Source organism: Podarcis filfolensis, assembly GCF_964270895.1.
Source record: "Podarcis filfolensis genome assembly, chromosome: 7".
Lineage (NCBI taxonomy): Eukaryota > Metazoa > Chordata > Lepidosauria > Squamata > Lacertidae > Podarcis > Podarcis filfolensis.
Genome location: NC_139603.1, coordinates 55,969,163 through 55,993,459, shown reverse-complemented (window position 1 = coordinate 55,993,459; position 24,297 = coordinate 55,969,163). Strand labels below are relative to the sequence as shown.

The 24,297-nt window shown below is 40.7% G+C and overlaps 1 protein-coding gene across 2 annotated transcripts in view; it reads right to left on the bottom strand.

Annotated features, from left to right (window-relative positions):
• NKAIN3 (sodium/potassium transporting ATPase interacting 3) overlaps nt 1–24,297 on the bottom strand; it is a 193,138-nt gene that overhangs the window by 95,977 nt on the left and 72,864 nt on the right. For both annotated transcript variants that reach the window (XM_083623475.1, XM_083623474.1), the window contains exons 2-3: nt 12,474–12,611; nt 5,721–5,801 (exon numbers count right to left, since the gene is read on the bottom strand). In XM_083623475.1, the coding sequence (XP_083479601.1) occupies nt 5,721–5,801; nt 12,474–12,611 (219 nt within the window). The remainder of the gene's footprint in view (nt 1–5,720; nt 5,802–12,473; nt 12,612–24,297) is intronic.

The following is a 24,297-nucleotide window of genomic DNA, read 5'->3' as shown; positions in this document are numbered from 1 at the left end:
CTGTATTATTGCTTTTTCCAACTGAATAAGAGGCACTTATTGGCAAGAGAGTGTTACATCTGGGAAAACAGGGTCTGTTAGGATCCTGGATGCAACACAGTGACAGGTGCTGGCTTTTCTCTCACTCACAAGGAGAGCTGTTGCCCCAGCAGAGTACAGAAGCTTTTTGATGGCTGGTTCTGCTGTTGACCCACCCCTAGCAGGAACCATCAGTCTCAGAGGGTCATGGTCTGTATCTGCAGCCACTGTGTTCTATAACATAGGGATAATGAAGCATGTATTCAGTGGCTATGTACATGCCATACATTGCCATGATTCTTTGATGTTCCCCAAAGAATCATGGGAGCTGTAGTTTATCTCTTACAGGGCTGCAATTCCCAGCATCCTTACACCAGCAGACTTCATTCTGTTTGCATATACCCCACTTAACACTATATTGAATTCCACCAATAATTTTTATCCACTTTACTCTTATATGTCTACAATATTTACCATGAAATTTAAGAAAAAGAGTTTCAACACTTAGTAATGAAATGCAGTAGGTGGCTGGCCCGTGCCATTCCAGATTTTGTTGGACTCAACTACCATTGGTCCCAGTAAGCAGGGCCAATAGTCAGGCATGATGGGAGTTGTCTTGCAACATCTGGAAAGCCAAAGGTATATAAACGTGTTGACACTGAACTGTGATTTCCTAGAAATTGCATGACTCAAGCTTAAAATTAAATTGGATGATTCAACTTTTACTTACTTTAATTTTAAGTTGAATGAATTCTGTGCATTCCAAGTGGACCTGATTTTGCCATAACCTCAAGTTACTGCTATGTGTATTTTGTGCTGTGTAATAAACAGTTCCTTCAAACAAACAAAAGACACATTGCCTGGTGACAGAATGTGGAGTGATCTATGTGAAGCAAGTCAACACCAAACCCAGAATTTAGTTTGGAAACTAATCTGGCTACAGAAATCATTGTAAAGCTTGTTGTATATGATCCCATTTAAAGAATCATTATCGAGACTAGTGTCTTTACATATAAAGCAACTAGAAAGGTGCTGCATGAGTTTAAGTGGAGTTGATTTTTGATAACCTAAAAATAAATTAATCCTGAGCATTATTTCTAGAAAGACAGGTTGAGATAAAAGCAGTATATATTGTTGTGGTGCCAGCTGTCTGAAACACTTACTATCAAACTTCTGGCATATCCTTAGAACAGTGTTGATATTTAAGAAATATGTTATTGTACTTAGGAGATGTAAAATGTCAGTGCTGTAGCATATACCACCACATCACATGAATGCCAAAAGAGACCACATGCAATTTCCTTTGAAAATGCAAATCTGCATACACACATACTTCAACTTCTGTGCTTGGCTTTTAACAAGCAAAAAAATAAAACTGAAGCTCAGCTTTAAAAAAATAAAAAATCCACTAAACTTTATATGCTCTCTCCAACTCCAGATCTCTCTTAACAGCTTTTCAGAATGACAGTTTAAATCAAGAAAATGTCACACATTGTATAGTAACAGCCCTAATCTTTCCTGTAAATTGCTGCTTGTGGTTTTCAAAAACATAGGAAAGTGCTGGCAATTGACAATGTGTCGCACTGCAAGGATAACTTGACTTTTGCACATTTAAACAAAACAGTCTTAAATTATTCATGCATATCATTCAACACTTAGGCAATTCTCAGAATCATTGATTTCAGAAACCTTGAGCCTTCCTTTTATACTAGACTCTCTTCTCCTTCTGTACTCAATAAATAAAAGAAATTCAAAACATTTCAGGGCTCACTAATCATATTTATGTGGTCAATTTTACAGCAACCCTAACAATTATAAGAGAGCACAATAAGGGAGGTTTTGTTTAAGTGCCAACCTCAAATGGGAGAAGAGTCTCAAGAAGCAAGCATTTTACAAGTGGGTTTCCACCTGAATTTTAAAGAATACAAAAACCAAAGGCATCTATTGTAGTATCCAACAAAGGCTATTCATCTCATTTTAAATAGGGTTTGAATAGGAGCTGCAGATAATTGTATCACACACACTTTCTTTATCTTAACTGTAAGATATATCTGCAAAATGTGCACTCTCCTTCCTCGGAGGTTTTTGAGCAGAGGTTGAATCTGGCATGTATGCTTTAGCTGAGATTCCTGCATTGCCGGGGGTTATACCAGATGACCCTTGGGGTCCCTTCCAAATCTACAATTCTATGATTCTATAGTACAAAAGTATTTAGGATTGGCTGAAGTATGTTTCAGACAACACTAGACAGAAAGGAAGTAAGGCAGAACTGCATTCAAAAGCAACATCCCTGCTTTGAGTTCTCCCTCTGCTGGCATAGGTACCCACAGAGATTTTTCCCAGGAGGTGGGGTGGTAAAAACTGTGAAAGGGTAACTAGCACAAGAGAACAGGTCTATCCTTTCTGGTCAACCTGGTAAAAGACTGGTGATGGGGCATGAACATACCTGGCCTCTGGGAAACTTTCATCCCAGGTCTACTTCTCAGTTGATTCTCAATAGGTAGAACTGCTAAGAGAGGCAGATTTAGGGTAGTGTGACTGGTTCCACCATACTGCGTGTCAAGCCTAGGGAGCGCTGCAAGGTGCCACAACTATGATGTAAGTGAATTGAGCAGAATGGAAGGTGACAGGTGGGGTGGCACCAGTGGTGGAGTGGGGGGGGGTACAAGGGTGGTTGCCCAGGGTGCAAAATTGTTTGGGGCACAAAATGTCAACACTTGGTGCTGCCTCAATACAGCTGTACACTTCCATTGATGGGTTTCATTGAAAATGGCTTCTCCATGAGAACCAGGAAATGACCTCTACAGACAATAGAATAACTACTCTTTTCTTATCTCTGTGGCTGCAATCTCCTGGGTGACACAGATGCTGTTAGGCAGTTGAATGTGCATGCATATTTCCCTCCCACCCTCCCTCACCTCCACACAGCCCTGGGCACTGGCAACCCATGCTAAATTTTGGCCTTCTGAAGTCCACCCCTGCTGCTATCCAACTACAGATAGATCCTGAACCCAGGTAATGTTTTTCTATCCACCATCGAAACCCTCAGTTCTTTCCCTTGCAGTTGCAGAATGGGATATTGTGGTATAATAAAAGAAAATGAATTTCCTACTTAAAACAATATTGCTGTTTTATGATCCTGTTTTTATGCAATTCTATGAAACCACTGTAAATGTCACCTGGGAAAATACAAAACTATTTTTGGCACCATCTGGAAAGGCTTTCTAATTAAGTCCTCAGGAATGCAGTTGTATAAGTGAAGCATACCTACAAAAAGTTATTTTGAAGCTTGCAGGGAGTGGAGAAAGACTTTGAGGGACTCTTGTTCCATACCATACGGAATCAGTTGAGCCATGGGCTGGATGCACCTCATGTGGCCTCGCCATCTCGCTCACAGTAGCCCCTCCTGAGTTAGCCTCTCCACTAGTTGATATTTTCTAATGCCTAACTGCAGTGTGGGGATGTTTTTGGAGGGTGGGGTCACTGCTGGGACAGGAAGGGTTAAGCATCCACATCCTGTGTGCAGTAACTGCATGCGGGGAGGGGAGATATGCTGGGGGTGGGGGTGCAATGTGTGTAGGTTTGCGTGTGGTGTAGCACGCCCATTCTTGCTTTGACCTTACTCACCACAAGCCCAGGAGCATCATGGTCTGCAACACTGAAACAGATGCAAGCCAGCATCTCTGATAGTGAGCCTGGTTGAGAATGGAGGCAATGATTGAGATTGGAGGAAATAAGGTGACTTTCGGCTTCTGAAACTCAACCATCTCTTTCCATCACCGCTCTTGGTCCTGCATTGTCTGGTTATACAGTATATATTTCTAGCTCAGCCACTGGTTTAGCCTCACCAGTCTGTTTTGTTTGAAATAATAGTAAAAACATAACCTCACCTCATCCAAAACTTATTAACTATCACTGAATAGCAGAGCATTACAAAGCTTTGTTTAAATAAAACCTAGCATGCTGGTCTGTTCTGTTCCACTGAGGAGCCTACAGGGCAAGGCAGCAAGGGACGTCGGCTACTGCAGCACCATGGACAGTTCCTAGTGAGCCACTTGCTCTGACTAGATCAGAATTGTAGAGGCCTTTTGAGACATACACATATTAACACCTTTCCCACTTTGAAGTTTTCATACCTTATTGCCAAACTACTGACTGAACTCTTGACAACTTCTGGAAACAAGTATAAAATCTCCCCTCAACATTGGATCTTGCCAAAAAAGTTTATATTTTCAATACAAAACAAAAATCATGCAAAATTGTCTGAAATGGAAAAGAGTGAATATAATAAAGAACATCTGAAAGAAAAGCTAACTCAGATATCTTGGAGACTTTTGCTCCAAAATAAAATTAATAATCAAAACTATGGTGTAATAAAAGAAAATGAAGTTTCACTTTGAAAGTCTACCTTGAAAAAAACAGACTTAAAAAACACACAATGCTGTAGAAAAAATGATCAGACTAACAATAAACCTTCAGGACCAGAAATACAAATACACCAAAACAACATCTGGATGTTATTTAGGTATGATGATTAAAATAGTCAGAAAACCCAGAATGAACTTTATTAACATGAAATACTATAGGGCTTGTGGGGTCTATGATGTAGCAGAAAGATTAGGAGAAACCACATGAGCAGAAGAAAAGAAACAGAGGACCCACCAGGTCAGCTGACATCGTGTGTGTAAGAAACTTGCATAGATATTTTAATGCTTTAGACACCGCTTAGAACAAGTTCTTCGCTGTTACTATGCCATGTACTTGCTGATTTCATTAAATATATACACATTTACTTTTTTATTATAATTCTTCTGTGCCAACCCACCCTGCCCACCCACTCCCATGCTACCGAATAGGTGACAGAATAATTCTTGGGATTTATATTAATATTTCCTTTTGAGTTTGTTTATTATTAACTTAAAAATGCTACTGTATTTCCTTTATTGGGCATTCTCAGAGGCCTATTCAAACCACTGAGCTGATGGGAGATGGTTTGGATTTTGTAAAAAAAGCTTTGGGGGTGGGGTCCCTGTACCCCGAGCAGTTACACATTCTGAAAGTAAAAGATACTGCTGTTAACTCTCCAGGAAACCAAAATAACATGTAGGCTCTCATCTGTGATTTTTATTTAATATCGTGAAATAGAAATAGAATTATAGTCATGAAATAGCATTAGGCTGTTTTTGCATAATGGTGCTCCAAACAGCTGTTGGTACTTGTTTTCATGCTGTTATGTGTTAAAATGCCACACTATTTAAAATGTTACTTATATATTTAAAACATTTTTAGCCCACTCTTATTTGCAAAATGCAATTCCAGAGCGACCAATAACCAGTGCTATTTTTCTAGGAAAAAAAGGTGCCGGAACTCACAATGAACACCTCTCTCATAATGCAATGGCACCCACCTGAGAGGTGCCAGAACTGAGTTCCCTTGAGTTCCAGCTGAAAAGAAAGCCCTGATAGTAACTAATATGTTTCCCATGTCCAGCTGCACTCAGTGATCACCCTCTACAATAAAAAATAGGTGAGGCAGCCCAAACATTTACTATAACAGACAGACTGGCAAATGATCAACAAAGCAACCCAATGATGTCTGATGGTTTTGTTTTGTTTTTTTAAAAAGAATATTCCTTTTGTAATGTTATTATCAAAACATCATTGTCCTATCCTCACCCAAACCAGTATTTACATGGAACCTACCTTAGAAAGCCCACCTACTTCCAAATAGAAGCAGATAATGAAAACATTCCATGTGACCCAGATAGCAGTCCATACCGAGTACTAGGGTGGAGAAAAAGAGAAAAAGAGAAGATGAAAACACTGTACACAAGGTGTAGATCAATAATATAAAAAGATCAATAGGTACAGCACTTCTGGGAACCATGAGCAGGAGATTTCTCTTGCCAGAAAGCCCCTAGAACTGTAGCCAATTGCAAATCCAATATTCTTTCCTTCTGTAACGAAACACAAGGAAAAGCTAAATTTATTATTTATGGTGCTAGATTAACCTATTGACACCAGTAAATTCCAAAACGTTGAGTGATTTACAGTTTTTGTATTCTACCTTTTCCTCTTCACAATGTATCTATACATAGAAATGCACTGAAATAATCGCAATACAGTCAAACCTCAGATCCCGAATGCCTCTGTTTTAGAATGTTTCCGCTCCCAAAAGCTGAAAACCCGAAAGTAGATGCTCTGGTTTTTGAAAGTTTTTCAGAAGCTGAACATCCGACATGGCTTCTGCTTGAGTGCAGGAAGCTCCTGTAACCAATCAGAAGCCACACCTCAATTGTCAAACATTTCGGAAGCCGAACGGGCTTCTGGAAAGGATTACGTTCAACAACCGAGGTTTGACTGTATAGCCTTATTATGCTAAATGGCCTGAAAAGTTGGGAATCAGATGCTGGGATAAATTTTGCTAAAGAATTGCCAGCATTATATTACACTAACTTCAAATCACATGTAGAACATATGTGCAGATATAAAAGTGCAAATAAAAAAGGGGGGGAGCCTGAATTTTGGTTGATTGTATCTTTTATATCCTACCATATCATGAGTGTTTATTATATCAAGGCACATACACATGCATCCCTACATATATGCCTGAAGGCTGGAGGGAGGAAGTTAAAGGTGGGAAACAATGCATGGTAGAAGTGAGGGATGCTACACTTGGAAGCACAGAAACTATCCTTGGAAAACACAGGCTGCACTTAGATATCGAAATGTGCTTTTGATCTTATTTTGTGCTGGTTTGCAAAATTCAAAGTTAATTTGCAGGACAGAAAGCACTGTCAATGGAAAATCTTTGTTGTATAATAGGAATGGTTTGGAGCAAACAATCCAAATGTACTAGTTCAGAAGCAGTGAAGCAAGGTCGAAAAAACACCCAAATGCATAATGTAATGAAATGATAGCTTCATGGTGCTCACTGATCACATCCTCTGCACATTCAAGTGAAGCTGTGAACCAAATCAACATATAGTTGGGGACTTTACCCCCCCCCCATAGTGACTCTGTGAGCATTTAGGAATCTGTTCACAAGCCAGATGAAAGCACAATGGCTTGAGCTTGCAGCCAAGAGGTGCAATCCCACTCCACCCTCCACATGTGATGATAGACATTTAAAAAGTAGCAGGTGGATTTAGCCTTGTTAAAAGGTAAAGGGACCCCTGAGCATTGGGTCCAGTCACGGATGACTCTGGGGTTGCGGCACTCAGCTCGCTTTAGTGGCCGAGGGAGCCAGCGTACAGTTTCCGGGTCATGTGGCCAGCATGACTAATTTGCTTCTGGCGAACCAGAGCAGCGCACGGAAACACCATTTAACTTCCCGCTGGAGCGGTACCTATTTATCTACTTGCACTTCATGCTTTTGAACGGCTAGATTGGCAGGAGCTGGGACTGAGCAATGGGAGCTCACCCCATCACGGGGATTAGAACTGCCGACCTTCTGATCGGCAAGCCCTAGGCTTTTGGTTTAACCCACAGCCCCACCTGTGTCCCAATAGCCTTGTTAGACCCATCAAAATCCAGTTCTACACATAATTTCACCTGTTGCTGTAGCGAAGTCACCTCTGAGATAAGGCAATGAAACAATGTAAGCACCCTGAAGTTCAATAAATATCTGATAGGAAATCAAGAACTCATATAGTGGGACTATGCCAATTGTAGACTATGCAGGGAGCATCAGAGTGTGTGGAATTCTGTGGAGCGGCTGATAAGAAATCTATCAGTCACACTGTCTTTGTAGCTGTTCAATCAGTCGTTCCCTTCAGCAAAGCACCAAGAATGCCAGCTCCAGGCTCTTGTGTCTTCAAAATGCCTTTTACAATAATCCCTGACCCAGTCCAGCTCGGCTTGTGATTGACCAGGGAAATTACAGGACAAGACAATAGGACAGAAAATTCCTCAAAATCACTTTTTCCACAGAAAAGCCCTGCCTTATCAAACATATTTTTGAAGTCAGTGTGGAATTGCCTTTCTTGTTGCTCTCCGCTGTCCAAGCTGGCTTAAATCCAAGTAATCTGGTTTCACTCCTTGTACGTATTGCATTTATTACTCTCAAAAGATTTGGTTTCTTTCCCGCCCTAATCTAACGCTTTCTCTGTAGGCATTTATATTACATACATTCCGACTTTGCAAGAGCACACTAGGTAGCATAAAATTATCTATGCAAATATTAAATCCCTCTGTGCTCCCCTGGAGGGAAAACATGTCCTATTTTCATTTCTTGGAGAAACGTGTAAATTGATTTTATTTCATTTCCCCCACCCCCCGGACTATATTTGGCCAATTTTAGCTATGTGAAGCATCACTTCACAGATGTAAAACACCAGCGGTACTAAGAGAAAACTGAGCAAATACACTCTTATCATCCTTAATCAGTAACAGCTTGGGAATCTCCCATGCTATGAGAAAATGTGGAAGGAATATATAAAAAAAATTGAACTGAAAAGCACTTTCTTGAAACAGCTGAAGCTTTGCCATATATCAAACAAAGAAATTGGGTGGGGGGAGGTAGTTTTGCAAAAGTGTGCTTGTAGGGATAATTACTAGTGAAACTTGGAAAATTAGAATATTGTGGAAAAGTTCATTTATTTCAGTAATTCAACTTAAAAGGTGAAACTAATATATGAGATAGGCATGGCATGGATGCTATCAGCCTGTGGCACTGCTGAGGTGTTATGGAAAACCAGGAAGCTTCAATGGGGTTCAGGTTAGGCGAGTTTGCTGGCCAATCAAGCACAGTAATCCCTTGGGCACTGAACCAGGTTTTGGTACTTTTGGCAGTGTGGGCAGGTGCCAAAGTCCTGCTGGAAAATGAAGTCAGCATCCCCATAAAGCTCATCTGCGGAAGGAAGCATGAAATGCTCCAAAATCTCCTGGTAGAAGGATGCCTTGACCCTGGACTTGATGAAGCACAGTGAACCAACACCAGCTGATGACATGGCTCCCCAAATCTCTTTTCTGATGAGAGCAGCTTTTGCATCTCATTTGGAAATCAAGGCCCCAGAGTCTGGAGGAAGAATGAGGAAGCACACAATGCCAGATGCTTGAAGCCCAGTGTGAAGTTTCCACAGTCTGTGTTGATTTGGGGAGCCATGTCATCAGCTGGTGTTGGTCCACTGCTGGTCCGCCTGACCTGAACCCCATAGAGAATCTATGGGGCATTGCCAAGAGAAAGATGAGAGACATGAGACCGAGCAATGCAGAAGAGCTGAATGCTGCTATTGAAGCTTCCTGGTCTTCCATAACACCTCAGCAGTGCCACAGGCTGATAGCATCCATGCCACGCAGCATTGAGGCAGTAATTGATGCAAAAAGGGCCCAAACCAAGAACTGAGTACATATGCATGCTTCTACTTCTCAGAGGTCCAATACTGCTATTGCAATCATTGTTTAGCTGATTCCATTTTATATTCTAATTTCCTGAGATTGTTAATTTGGGGTTTTCATCAGCTGTGCACCATGATCATCACAATTATAACAAATAAAGGCTTGACATATCTCGCTTTGCATGTCATGAGTCTATCTCATATATCAGTTTCACCTTTTAAGTTGAATTACTGAAATAAATGAACTTTTCCACGATATTCTAATTTTCCGAGTTTCACCTGTATATGGTGTGTGCTTTACATTTTTCATTCACATACACCATGTACCCCAGAGCTGGGCTATGCCTCCCATCATCCCTGATCATTGGCCATACTGGCAGGAGCTGATGGAAGCTGGAGTCCAATAACATCTGGAGGGACTCATGTTAAGCACTAGTGGTATACTCACATGCCAAGGAGCCATGACTGGCCAGCGTTCCCCATGAAGTGTTCATGTCTTTAAATAACACACATATGGCTCCCAAAATACCGTATATACTCGAATATAAGCCAACTTTTTCAGCATATTTTTTATGCTGAAAAAGCCTGCCTCGGCGTATACTCAAGTGAGGCGAGCAGCTGCGGAGGGACGAGCGGCGAGAAAGGAGCCCTTTCTCACTGCTTGTCCCTCCGTGGCTGCCCGCCTCTCGCAAGGGCAGGCACAGGAGCCGTGGCTGGGAGAGGCGCTGTGCTGCGCTGTGCCTCTCCCAACCGGGCTCCTATGCCTGCTCTTGCGAGCGGCAGAGGCAGCGGCAGAGAGACGAGTGGCTGCTCCTTCCTCCTCCTCCGCCTTTTCCACTGTCGGGGGCAGTGGAGGGGGAAGCAGCAGCCCAAAAGAAGCCCTTACCGGCTCCTTCCCCCTCCTCTGCCTCTGCCGGTGGGTGGTGGAGGATGAGCAAGCAGCCTGAAAGCAGCCCTTTCAGGCTGCTTGTTCTTCTCCTCCGCTGCCGCCACCACCAGGTTTGTGGTGTGGTGCACCAGCTTATACTCAAGTCAATAAGTTTTCCCAGTTTCCCCCCCTAAAATTAGGTGCCTCAGCTTATATTCCGGTCGGCTTGTACTCGAGTATATACGGTACATGAAGCATCCTTAAGTTTTCTATAGCCTTGGTATAAGAAATAGGAACCAGAAATCCAGGTTGACTGGCCCCATTCTGAAGCTGAGTGAATTAATTTGTGGAATTCTGTACCTGCGCAAGTATTATGTCAGCTACTTAACACACTATTCACCAAGACTGTACTTACTACAAGATGTCTCTGTATAATGACTTACAGTAATTAGGAAGTCCAAGGGTAAAGCCTTTCCAGTCTTATTTGCACCCATTTCTACCCACTCTGGGGAGGACTGGGCAGTGGTGGGACAGGGGTCAATGGGGTGGGGGGAGGAGAAAGAATGTTGAATTTGATGGCAATGCACAGAAGGCAATTAGGACCATTTCAAATGTTTTCCAGCTGAGAAGGTAAAGTTGATTTTTCAAAAGCACACTCAACCACATGAAAATTATGCTTCCCCCAAAAAACCCCTTAAGGTCCTCAGACAAAGGGCTAGTCTTCATCAAGACTTTCATTCTGAAGGTCTCTGCGGTGTCACCATACTGAAAGAAGTACAGGACTCAAATCATCAATACAGAAATAAACTTTAAAAGCATGTTTTATAAAAATTCTCCAATAGATATCCTTTAAAAAAGAAGTAGTGATCTTTATACCTCAAAAGCCATTACTGATAAAATTACAGAGAGATCCCAAACGCTGACATTTTCAGGGGGAAAGCAATAAGCATTCAACCTTTCCAGCCAGCGAGGGGTCAACGGTATGTGAAGGAAGCTAGTTTTTCAGATGGCTTCAGAATGCTTGATTTCTGGATAGGTTAAGCTGTAGAGATCCCCTGTTCTTTCCTCTTTGTTCCAGTGGAAAACTATGCAGCTGAAAGTTATACATGGCCTGTGCTTAGAATTGTGGAAGTTTACATAATTGATGTAAAAGCCTATGGGCACTCCAGTGTTATTTATTTTTTTTAATTCCTATTTTTCATTGCCTTCAGGCTCAGTCACTAAAGTCTGCAGGAATTCAAAGCAGTCTCACGTGACCTCCACGTGAGAGGTTGGGGAAGGGAGTGTGAATTGCAGAAAGAGTGAATTCACTGTGGAGGAGGTTCTCTCCTGAGTGTATTAAAAAGGTCATGATAAAAATCAGAAATGGTAAACAAGTGAAGGGCAGACCAATCCAAATTGGTTGGCGGCTGGGGCGGGGGAAGAGAAAAAGGTGGATATACAGCTATTTCCCAAAACCTAGAGGTTCATGCCAGCTACGAACGTGGGTTAAGTTTTTCTTGCCCCACCCTTTTTCATTCCATCAGCTCCAGGCTAGTGTAGCTGGCTAGCCCAAGGATCTGTGGGGCTTTACATCCATAAGGAATCCTTGTTACATAATAAGGAATTTATCTTGTTTTAGTTCATGACTGCAAAAATTACTTTAAAATGGGTCTAAAGCTGCTGGTGTCCCACCCTTAGCTGTCAAATGTCATGTATTGGGCCTTCCTGTTAGCTTTCTGCCTGCTTGGACACAACAGTGGTGGAGCTTCTCCATCCATGGAACTCCTCTCTGGTGGTAGGAAGGTATCAGCGCTACATACTAGCTGCCTCCATTCATCAATACTGGCTGGGGGCAGGGAGTGTCATATACTCTGGGACTGCTTCTCTTACCAATGCCCAGCCAGCTATTAGGGAGACCTGAATGCAGAACTGCTTGAGATGTCCTACAAGGTCAATTACTCCAACTAAGGTGTGACATTTTCAGAGGATACTGCTTGTAGAACATATTTGTATCTGTTTCACATTTTTGCGGACATATGATTTAATTCTAATATTCTGCTCAGGTTTTAGTACTCATTTTCCTGCTCCAAAGGAGATTGACAATATTCATGGTACAAATAGATGAAGCATACTGGAGAACTGAACAAAAATATAATATTGCTTTTTTAAAAAAAACAACCACCCACATTATTCAGATGTTTTAAATTATAACTGAGCTGAAATATTATATTATCCATTTTAATAAAAATCAATGAACTCAAAACTTACCACAACTATATACCGAGGTCTGTATTGTATGGTTCCAAACAAACCCAAAATGACAACTATTATGTGCAGGAAATTACCAAGGATAGGAGCCCACTGGAAGCCAAGAAAGTCAAAGATTTGTCTCTCCAGGGCAGCTAACTGTAAAGAAACAGAACATAAAAACACCTCAGTTAGGATTAAATCAGTCATTCACAGTGTAAGTATCACTCTTAAGACCTAGTGAATAAGACTGGTAATTATCCCATTACTTTTGTTGCATAAGGAATTTATCTTGTTAACTGGCCGTGCAGAAAATCAAGGCTAGAAAAGTTTTCACATCTCAAACTGTGTTGGCACCAGACTGATAACTTTTGCAACAAAAACTGGGAACTCTCACATCCTATTACATGTACAAAAGCATACCCAGAAATAAAAGAATCACACTGGTTTAATGTTCCCAAATGGAAATCCTTCATATAGTAGTTGCATCATGTGTTCTCCATGTACCTGTTCACCTGCTTCTGTTTTTATTTTCACATTCCCCCTTTCATTCTCCATATTTTCCAAATTGTTGTATAAACATGTCCAATGTGTGATGGGAAACTGACATTTTAGACAAGCTTACTGAAACCATAGAGGTAGCATCAAATGTCAGATTGCCTCAGATACTCAGTTTCACCTAAGTCCTTCACTATTCAACATACTCAGCAGCCATCATGGGACAAGTAAAGATGGTGAAAATACAACTATTATTTCAATTTCTGCCATCATATCTGTCATTCACAGAGTCAACTGGAGGCCAAAGTATGGCTTTTCTTGGGAATGAGACATGTTCTCTTGCCTTGGGCTCTTATCATCACCACCACACTGCTTCAAGGCATATGCCATAGCTTGAATTTTCACAACTATGTATATAAAAACAGCCCACAGTGCTAGTGTAGAAAGAGAGCTGTAATGGTTAAATGCTGGAAGGAAGCAAACCCCAGGAGTGTCATCTGTCCTGCAGTTGATTTGTCAGTGAATTTTATAGAATCTCTTATTGGTAAAGAGCTACATGTTGAAATGGACTTGTAACTTACATTCCTAATAATTATTGATACAGCTCTCTTTTTAAAATACTCATGTGAATATAAAATCCTCAAAAATGTGTGTGCTCAGTGAATGATTGGGCAAAGTCTTTACAGACAAAAAAGAAAAAAAATCAAGTGAAAATATATGCTTTTTCTGGAGGAGGGACGTGTCAAAAATAGATACATTGTTTGCCAAGATAACATTTACAAGTCATCTTTATGCCCATTGGTAAAAAAATTCTAGAATCTGACAGCTGACAGAATTTGGTGTCCTGAAAATCTTAAAAAACTAACACAGATACTTCTGGGAAATTTATTACTGAAAGGCCTTTAAGTTTGCACCACAGACTTCACCTGTCCCCAGTCCTCAACTCTCATTCTGCTACAGTCGAAAATAAAATTTGTGAGTTGGCACTATATATGCAAAACTATACAATTTTTGCTTAATTTTGGACACAGCCTTTGTGTTGGGGGGGGGGTTGGATGTAAAATTTGAATTTCCTTGATACAGACTATGATAGTGCTGTGGCTGGCAGGCAGGCTGGGTAGGGGCTGCAGCCAAACTCATCTTATCATGCACATCTTGGGATATTACATAGATCAAGAATTGCTCGGTAATCACATGACACCAAAAAATGAGAGAAATCAAAGTCAATTCATGAATCAAATGAAGAATGCCATTACCTCACCTGTCAACGAATGCAAAATTGCAATTCAAGTTGAAACCATTAAAAGGCTGCTAAGGATCCAAGTATCAGAGGCAGCCTAAGAATTATAATCATCAAATGGCAATGCTCACATGTTCACACATTCCTGCTGAATCCTCACACTTCCTAATTCCCCTCTTCTACTATGTGTGTGTGTGCTGTTGTAATGAGAATAAAAATTAAAATTAAGCAAACATATGCACATTTTCTTAAATGAATTCATGGTGCTGATGGGATTGAGGGGGTGTATATAATCTGCTGCATCTGAATTGCTTTATTGTCTGCCTTTAGCTGGTTTTAATAATTGTATTTTTAAAAGATTGAGCACCAGTTGTTGCTGGGGGGAAAGGTACATAAACATTTAAAAAGTGAAACTGCATGGTTTGTTTTGGCTAAACCCTTCTGTAGAGAGATCTTTGAGGAAAATGGATGCTCAGCGGACTATTGTGGTGTAATTGTCTTGGACCAGGGAAACCTGGTTCAAATCATGGCTGAAAAAGTGAAAGCAAATCTAATGACCAGGCCAGATGAAAAATGGGTATCCAACTGGAACTTTAGCTATCGCGTTCAAAGACATCATTGCTTAAAACTCTTTGTCAGCAAAAGGAAACATTTATCAAAATTATTTCCTAACACATCTGTCAAATACTATTTATGTTTTCTATTGCATTACTTTACAGATTGACTGCTGCATTTTTACTAAGCAAGTATTTTAAAACTAAAGCTGCACTCTGTGAAAGAGATACTCTGGTCTAGTAGTAGTCTAGCTACTGTAATGAAGACCCACAGGACCAACATACTGTGGAAAAAGGGTTTAAGATGCAGCTGCAACTGACCAAAAAACACTAGCATTGAGACTTTGGGCTGAATCCCACAAACACTTGGAATAATGCACATATAATGGAATTTCAGACAAAGAACATAATACTATTTAAATGCCAGCGCACCCTAAGCAAAGGACCATGAAATTTACAGCTTTTCCATCCCTGAAAGAATTGCTAGCCATACAAAAGTGTAGATCACTGATCCAAAACCCAACTCTAATTCTCTGTTTGTCATGGTCTACACATTATAAAGCACTAGATACAATTCATAGAAATATCAAATCAATGCATTTTTCTATCAATGCATTTTTCTATCCTAATGGACCACTCCTATCAGAACAGGCAAATATCCAGAGATGGCTATTGTGCTCAGCTGACAAGGAAAGTAAACCTTTTGAGTCAATAGGAAGTCTTCTGCTACTCAGGTAATAAAAACAAAGCTTCATGTGATGAAATGGTGAAGAAAACCAGAGAGGCATTCTGCACATCCTCTGTGGAATCTCAGCACTGGATGACAGGAGCCAAAGGAGCTCTAGTGAAATAACCTAATCTGGGTTAGCACAGGGCATAGAGTTTCTCACCCAAGGAGATTCTTTTCCACTGCCCACTATAGGCTCTCACCCTGAGCTGGTCAAGTGGCTGTGTCCTGCAGTCCATGCTCTACACACAACCGGTCTCTCACCCCAGCAAAACTCATTTCAATGGCTACAGAGGCTACAGAGAGCCAACAAACATTCCAGGATAAAAGCAAATACAGGTAGACTCTTCACCTTCAGAATGACACCCTTTGGAGCCAAATCTTCAGCAGTGGCTTGCAAATGGACAGCAGCAGGACTTATCCAGCTCCCCAGAGCACTAATTGAAGCCAAGCTTCCCTCTGGGGCTTTTGCTGCTAGTGAATTGTGGGTCAGATTTTTCTGCCTCCCCTCCTGTTCCACTCAATGGCAGATAGCAATCAGGTCAGCAATAATAATAATATTTTATTTATATCCCGCCCTCCCCAGCTGAAGCCGGGCTCAGAGCGGCTAACAACAGTAAGAGGGTAAGTGAACACATCTTCATGCTATGGAATTTTGTCCAGTATGTATATACTGAAGCCAAGTGTATGAAAGAACGGCCTCGGCTCAGTATACCTGAAGGAGCATCTCCACCCCCGTTATTCAGCTGAGGTCCAGCTCTGAGGGCCTTCTGGTGGTTCCCTCACTGTGAGAAGCAAAGTTACAGGGAACCAGAAAGAAGGCCTTCTCAGCAGAGGCACCCATCCTGTGGAATGTCCTCCCATCAGATGTCAAGGAAATAACCAACTATCTGACTTTTAGAAGACATCTGAAGACAGTTCTGTTAAGGGAAGTTTTTAATGTTTGATGTTTTATTGTATTTTTAATATTTTGTTGGAAGCTGCCTAGAGTGGCTGGGGAAACCCAGCCAGATGGGCAGGGTATAAATAATAATAATATATTATTATCATTATTATTATTATTCCTTGTTTGAAAGGCACTCATAATCTCAGGTTTGCACATAACCTCACCCCACCACTCTTCCAGGGAGAAAAGTACATATAACACATTGCAATATTGAATTTCCCTTTCTGTGGGATCTCTCTGAATTTGCTGTCTGTGTTCCTCATTCAAACATGAAACAGCGATAGCAAGACTTTTCTTAAGAGGCATGCATACCTCAAAACCAGCTTGACTGAGTATTTCTAGAGTCAAGAAAAAGGAGCAGCAAAGTGACCCCAAAAATTTTCTCCTTTTTTCACCTCAGTCTTTTTGAAACTCATTGAATTACTGCTGAAGTCCCACAAGCTTTGAAGAAAAGAAAAGAAAGGAAAAAAATATGTGGTGACCTTTCATTTTATGGGTTCAGGCACAAAGCTTTGTGCGGTGCAGTGATCTGTGCAATGTGTCCTTTGTACAGCAATATTTTTCATTTAGACAACTTTGGTTAAAAAACCCCCTGCTCTTCCAATTTTGACAGAAACCCAGAACCCTCCATGAACCTTTCTGTGGCCAACTGCTCTCCACTGTGTCAATTAATACTGTTTCCTTCTTGCAGAAAGGAGGGGGGGAGAGAGAAAATAAAATAAAATTAAGGATGGCATTCAGCTAAGTTTTACTTAGTGAAGCCCTATTGAAATTAATGGACCTAACCCAGTCCAATAGTTTCATTCAGTCTACCCTGAGTAAAAGACAATTGAATACTACACTAAGTCAATAGCTACTAGTAACAATGGTTGTGTACTATCTCTGAAAACCAGTGGCTGGGGAATGCAAGTGAAGGGAGGCTTATTTGTGCTCCCGTCAAGTTTATGGGTTTCCCATTTGCCTTTGGCTGACCACTGTGGGGAAAGAATACTGCACTAGGTGAGTCTTTTATCTGATCCATTTGTGGGAATGTTGAGGGTGGCAGGAGATGATACATTGTTTATTAATATCCTTCCTAGCCTGCACTAGCAAGTTCCTTTACTTAGCAGAGTGCATTCCCCTTCTTACGCAGCAGAAAGCTGGTTGCAAACTCGTGTGAGTTTCTTAAGACAACAAGCAATTCAATCTAGTTTGTCCAGCCTGAGATATGTTCTAATATTCTAAGATTCCTGGTAAGACCCCTTTTGAATCCCTCCTAAAAGAATAAAGACACCACAGTCTTATTCATAGTAACAAAAAGTAGTTTCACTCACGATCAGGCAGAGCACAGTGTGACCCCTTAAGGCAGGCTTTAGGCTTAAAGTTACAAACATGTACAAATAGGTTTACCTCATATGGGGATAACCTGGGGAGACTGCTTGGTTGGCAGCCAGCAGTTCAGTCCAGGAAGTTCGCAGGATGAAAGAGAAGATGGAAAAGAGAGAGGTGGCAGTGTGAGTGGACCTTTTACCAGGTCAGGTAAGGTCACACCCACCTACTAGTCACATGCAAGGAAGGATGCTCCAGGCCAGGAGAAATAGGAAGTTCAACTGACTGGACCAAGCACTCCCTTGCATGTCCACTCTAGCAAAACAAGGAATGTTGTACTTGACTGCTCCCAGTAGATTACATCCCACATCATTAGGGCTCCTCTTATATTCTTATAACTTTTAAAAAAACTACTTTGGCAAATGTTTGTCAAAGTAATTTAAACAGCAGATGATAACATGAAATTTGGGGGATGGGGGGCACATAACATAAGCCTTACTAGCACATATCTAGTTGTAAAAGAACATTGATGGATATGTGCATCCCAGCATGTATTAGAATAAGCATCCAATCAAAGCAAATAGTGTACAGTGGTACTTTGGTTTAGGAACAGCTTAGTTTATGAACAACTTGGACTAAGAACACTGCAAACCTGGAAGTAGATGTTTTGGTTTGTGAACTTCACCTTGGAAGTAGAACATGTTTTTCTTTCTGTTGAGTGTGTTCCATTTGTAAACTGAGTCCCCTGCTGCTATGGGAAAACACGCCTTGGTTTAAGAATGCTTTGGTTTAAGAACAGACTTCCAAACGGATTAAGTTCGTAAACCAAGGTACCACTGTATTTTTACTTCATTGTGCATTCAGGTGGGCATCTGATTTATACATATGGTTCCTAATCCAGCAAGTACATAGATATCCATAGATGAGCAAATACCTTCTGCAGAAATTATATATAAAGATATGAAGCAAAACGATACTGATGCATTGTAGGCTCATTAGCCAATTAAGAAGAGAAACGCACATGTTAATAATTTTCTAAGGTCAATGATCAAGCACCATAATCTGGTTATTTCATTATTTTAGAAACATTAAGCATAAAGAGGATTTCAACAGCAGAGGTATTAAGAAAGAGTTTACCATGCCTCAGAATAGAATGGTGCATTCACACTTTTCTATAGCACATGTTAAAGACAAAGGGCAAACATAATCATTAATAAACCTTAATTCTCCCAGTGAATGGCACATGACTGTTTCAAGCAAACTTACAGCTGCCTCTTTGAATTTAAAATACAGCAATATCTCATTAAAATATTTAGAAGCACTCTAGAGAAAACACTAATAAAGGGCAAAAGTCACAGTCAGAGAGGGGTAGTTAAGAAACACAGAAAACTGTCAGAGCATTTGCTCCATCTAGTCCAATATTGTCTGCTCTGGCAGCAGCTCACCAGGGTCTCAGCCAAGAGGCATTCCCAGCCCTACCCAGAGATTGAACCTAGAACCTTCTGCATGAAGCAGGTGCTCTTATTCCACTTTTCCACAACAAGTTGTGCCCAAAACAACTTACAGCAAACATTTGAAACATCAAAATAGAAAACATTTGAAATACAAATACAGTGGTACCTCGGGTTACATACACTTCAGGTTACATATGCTTCAGGTTACAGACTCCGCTAACCCAGAAATAGTACCTCGGGTTAAGAACTTTGCTTCAGGATGAGAACAGAAATTGTGTTCCGGCAGCTCGGAAGCAGTGGGAGGCCCCATTAGCTAAAGTGGTGCTTCAGGTTAAGAACAGTTTCAGGTTAAGAACGGACCTCCAGAACGAATTAAGTACTTAACCCGAGGTACCACTGTATACAAAATACAGAACATGTCAGTACAGTTTTAGGACTCTCATTATTATTTCTATTAATGTTCACAGTTCTTTTTTCAAATACTTAGCACCCCTCCCCAATCTTTACAACAATCTGAGCTGTATTGGTTTAGGGGTTTTCCTTTGTTATTATGAACCTCCCCTAGATCCTACTCTGTTCAACACAGATCTAGCAATTATCAGAAATTTCCTTGCTATTACCATCCACACTCAATTAGCCTTCCATTGCACTTTACCATTCATTGTTTGGAGAGGGTAGGTGGTGCTATTTAGCAGAATAATGCTTCAGCAGAATTCTCCATGATGAATCCCAGCAGTATTCCTACAGTCATATAATGCTCCTGCTGTTCTTTTGCCTGTTTATGACTCTAGCTGACAAACATATCAATTTTTGTCAACTGCTGTTTCTAAAAAAACGATGTATACTGTAGCACTGAGACACTGCATCAATCAGTATGTGTGTGAAACACTATGTGTGCATACATATGTATACAACATCCAGAGGGAAGCATGAAATTAGACTTGGGGTCACAGGTTCCCCATCACTACTCTAGGTATCTAAACACACACATACACACACATACATACACAGAGACACAGTTCTAATATAAAATAGTAATTGAGCTTGCTAAGCAGAAGGTCAACAGTCCGAATTTATGCATCTGCGAGAGATCCCATTGCTCTATCCCAGATTCTGCCAATCTAGCAGTTTGAAAGCATACCAGTGCAAGCAGATAAATAGGTTCCACTGTGGTGGAAAGGGGAAAAAAAGGTTTCCATGCACTCTGGCACTCGTCACAGTATCCCATTGCATCATGGTTTAGTCATGCTGGCCATATGACCCAGAAAGCAGTCTGTGGACAAACGCCAGCTCCCTTAGCCTGATGTGAGATGAGCACTGCACCTCATAGTCACCTTTGACCGGACTTAATCATCCAGGGGTCCTTAACCTTTTCACCTTTAATATAAAATACCCTCAAAAATTATAATAGGATAATTTATTCCAGTGTTGTTTTCTTTCCCCATAAGGTGTGCTTCTTTCAAAATGTAAGTTATAATGTCTACCATCCACACGTTGCTACAAATTCTCTAAGAAGCACTTTTTAGTGCAATCAGCTCTCATTAGGAGGCCTTCTGGTAGAAATCTCCTTACAACACTCTCTATTAAAGCTAGGATTGATGACTTGATGGCCCACAGCCAAAACGATTATGCCAATGTTGATTGAAGAAGTTTACATGCATTTGCTCACCACTCCACCCTCCTGCCTTCCCTCTCTATATCACTTGTCTCAGTGTAAACCAAGGTGATATTAATGGATTGCTATTGAGTGAGCTCTGTTTTCCAAGGCCCTTCAGTCAGTGTTAATCACGAAGCGCAGTTAATACATTTTTAATACAACTGTATGCGTAGCTAGATTATGCACCTGCTGGATGTGAGCATAACACCCACCCTCTGGAGACCCGTGTTCATTTTCAAAATGTCAAGATGTGCCTGGTAGCAAGCATGCACCAGGCTGTACTTCATACAGAGCGGAAAGAATGCTCTTTAAATAAAAGACATTAAATATCACACTTGTTATGTTTTAAAGGAAAGCCAAATAACATGAGAATCCTGAAGACTTAACGGTGGCATGCTGGAGAAATACAGCATTTCCTCTACACAATATTACACAGTCACAACTGCTTGAAACAGTAGAGGTTAATGAATGCTTATAGAGTGAAAGGCAACATAGACTGGAGGTTAATTTGTTCATATTGGCCCCATTTCCTACTTGAAACCATCACTCCCCCATTCCTTCAGCTAACACTGAAGAGAGGAATGCCCATCTCCTTTGAAACTGTTTTCTTTCAGCACAGTTATTTGCCACTCAATCAATAATTAACCAGAAGACTGACGGAATGGAGGCACCTACAACACAAAGCACTTTCCAAAGGGGCTGTGTCAAAAAATGGCAAGCAATTAAGAAACCCGTCATTAATTCACTGTGTTTGTTTTTGGGATTTTGTTCTTCTTTGCCTTGAAATAATACAATGATAAAATCTGTACAGCGAGTCAGAAGCAACTGTGAGCCTTTATTAGCATGCTAATTCATAACTGCTGGGTAGTGCTCAGTAAAGATGTTATGGTGCTTCTTAAGTTCATAGCGGAAGTTTGGTTTTTTTGTGGCTTTTAAAATGTACTTCTGAACCCTTCCGCTTCTTAGATACTCTGAAATTGGTAATTCATTTAGAACAATTTCTCAAAGCGATACTGTTTCTTCCAAGTTCCATTTTATTATACAAATAGCAATTACCTTAAATTGCCAATTTTCTCTCTCTCTTTAAAATGAGAACAGGAGACAAATTTCCACAGGCTAAAGCAAGAGCACAGAACTTGTGCCCACCCCACCACTATTATTGTCGGACAACAACTCTCATCATCTCTGACTATTGGCCATGCTGGCTGGGGCTAAGGGAAGTTGAGTCAAGCAGCAACTGGAGGGCCACAGGTTCCTCATCTGGACTGAAGGTTGGTCATTCCCAGCTTGAATCAAACCACAAGTGTCGATGGCTTGCAGAAAAATAAGCTTCCCCATGGAAGAAAATAGATATTTGGGGACTGGGAAGGCTCCAGAATTTTATTCTATTACCCAACATCCCAAGGACAGAAAACAACCAACAACCTTGTTTATTACTATTCTGCAGGACTCCTGAAATAAGCACCAAAAACTTACTCTGATATGGTAAGTGAGGAAAGTTAATAAATCTGGGCAGATAATCCAAAGCCCTGATCTTCCATACTAGAGGGAGTTTGGATGAGGCAAATCTGTTCCTGTACCCAGTCTTGTCCATCTTCCATCAGGGGAGCTATGCTACCAGAAGATATGTCCTACAAGTAGCAGACAGAAACTACCTGTGGTAGTATCCCTGCAGAGAGTACATGCCCTCTAACATTTCTCTGGTGAAAATAGAGATATCCTACCATACCCTTCAACATTTCTCCAATGAAAATAGGGGTGTCCTAAGGAAAGCGGGACATTACAGCATCAAATCAGAAACCAGGATGTAAATCTGGGACTGTCCCTGGAAAATAGGGACATTTGGAGTGTCTGAGCATAGCCAATAGAAGTGCCTGAAACCATAGGATCCTGAGCTCACCCTGCTACCTAACATCACTTGATGGCAATAGGCCCAATCCAGGCCTTTTCATTATACCATTCCAGGAGCTGGCACAGTGAAGAGACTTTTACCCTGCCCTCCCTCTACCTTGTGTGGTGTGAGCAGCATGGCTGTGGATGTAACAGTGACTATTAAGTCCTGCCATAGCTTACAAGGGGATGGGATTCTAGGCTTCGTTTCTCAGACAATGGGAAAAAGTGGTTTCACTTCTCTAAAGTGATACAACCATGGTTATGGCAGGTTTTTGAAAAAAGCATAAAAGTGAGTGATTCTTTGTAGATCCTAATCCTTTGGAGCTTCAGAATACTGGACTGGGTAGTGCTCAGTAAATATAATATTAAAATTATTATTGACTGCAAATTTGAGGGTGCAAGTTAATAATAATAATAATAATAATAATAATAATAATAATAATAATAATAATCTTGAAGTACATTGAATTTATTTATTTTTACATCTGTACTGCAGACATGGGATATTCAATCTTGAAAAATGAACAATGGAAATTTACAAAAAATAACAACATCTAATAATACCAAACCTTATTTAAAGAGACTAAAGTATAATACAGCAAGATGCATCTTCATTTACAATGATCATATTTAAAGCCAGAAAAGGAAATAAAAGCATCACTTCAAGCAAATCTTTTTCTTTCTTTTTCTGGGTGGATGGGGGCGGGGTCTTGAAACAAATAGGACAAATCCTATGGTATCACAGGGAAAAATATATGTTTACTTGCCATCACTGCTTGGGAGAGTAACTATACCTTTCCCCCAGTGAAACCACTGGATTTGCCCTGAGGCACTGAAATGCTTTGTCTTTTCTGTATGATCAACAAGTAATCACCTCACGAAAATGCCAGTGTGTTATACTCCTGTTGCATGGTGAGAGGAATAATCAATCCTGATACTGTGACTAGAATACATATTTGCAGTTTAGCATGAGCTGGACTTTCCCCTTCTGTTGTGTATGTGAGTGAGGTTTGTACAGTGGAAGTTTGTGGTACCCTTAGCTCCCTTTCACTACAGATGTTTAGGGATGTTAAAGATCTTCAGCTCTTATTACAGTCAACAGCAGCCCTACCAGAACATTATCAAAGATATTCCATAGTCCTGGAAACATGTTAAGATTTCCAATGACTACCTTTTAATTTGGCAGCTGCAATTTCCATATTCATGACCTCCAAGTGGGATTTGTAGAGTTTTTTGTGGAATCAGAACATGGAAGGAAACACCATACAAGAGAAAGATATTGTGCAAGTATCTTCTGTTTCTGCCAATTCCACCCCAGTGCAGGCCTCCCCACCATCACCACATTACGTGCCATTCCAGGTAATGCTCACAAACAACTTTCAATCAGGTTCGAGGGCCTGAAATAGGAAGGAGATTGTTGTGCAAGCCATAGACAGCATGTATGACAGAGAGAGCTAAACTCTTTTGTTCTTGCTAAAGGGATCTCTTCTCCATCAGAGAGAAGTGAGAAAGACACATACAGTAAGATGTCATGTTGTACTAACCATGAGTAACTTAAGTGTCATTAC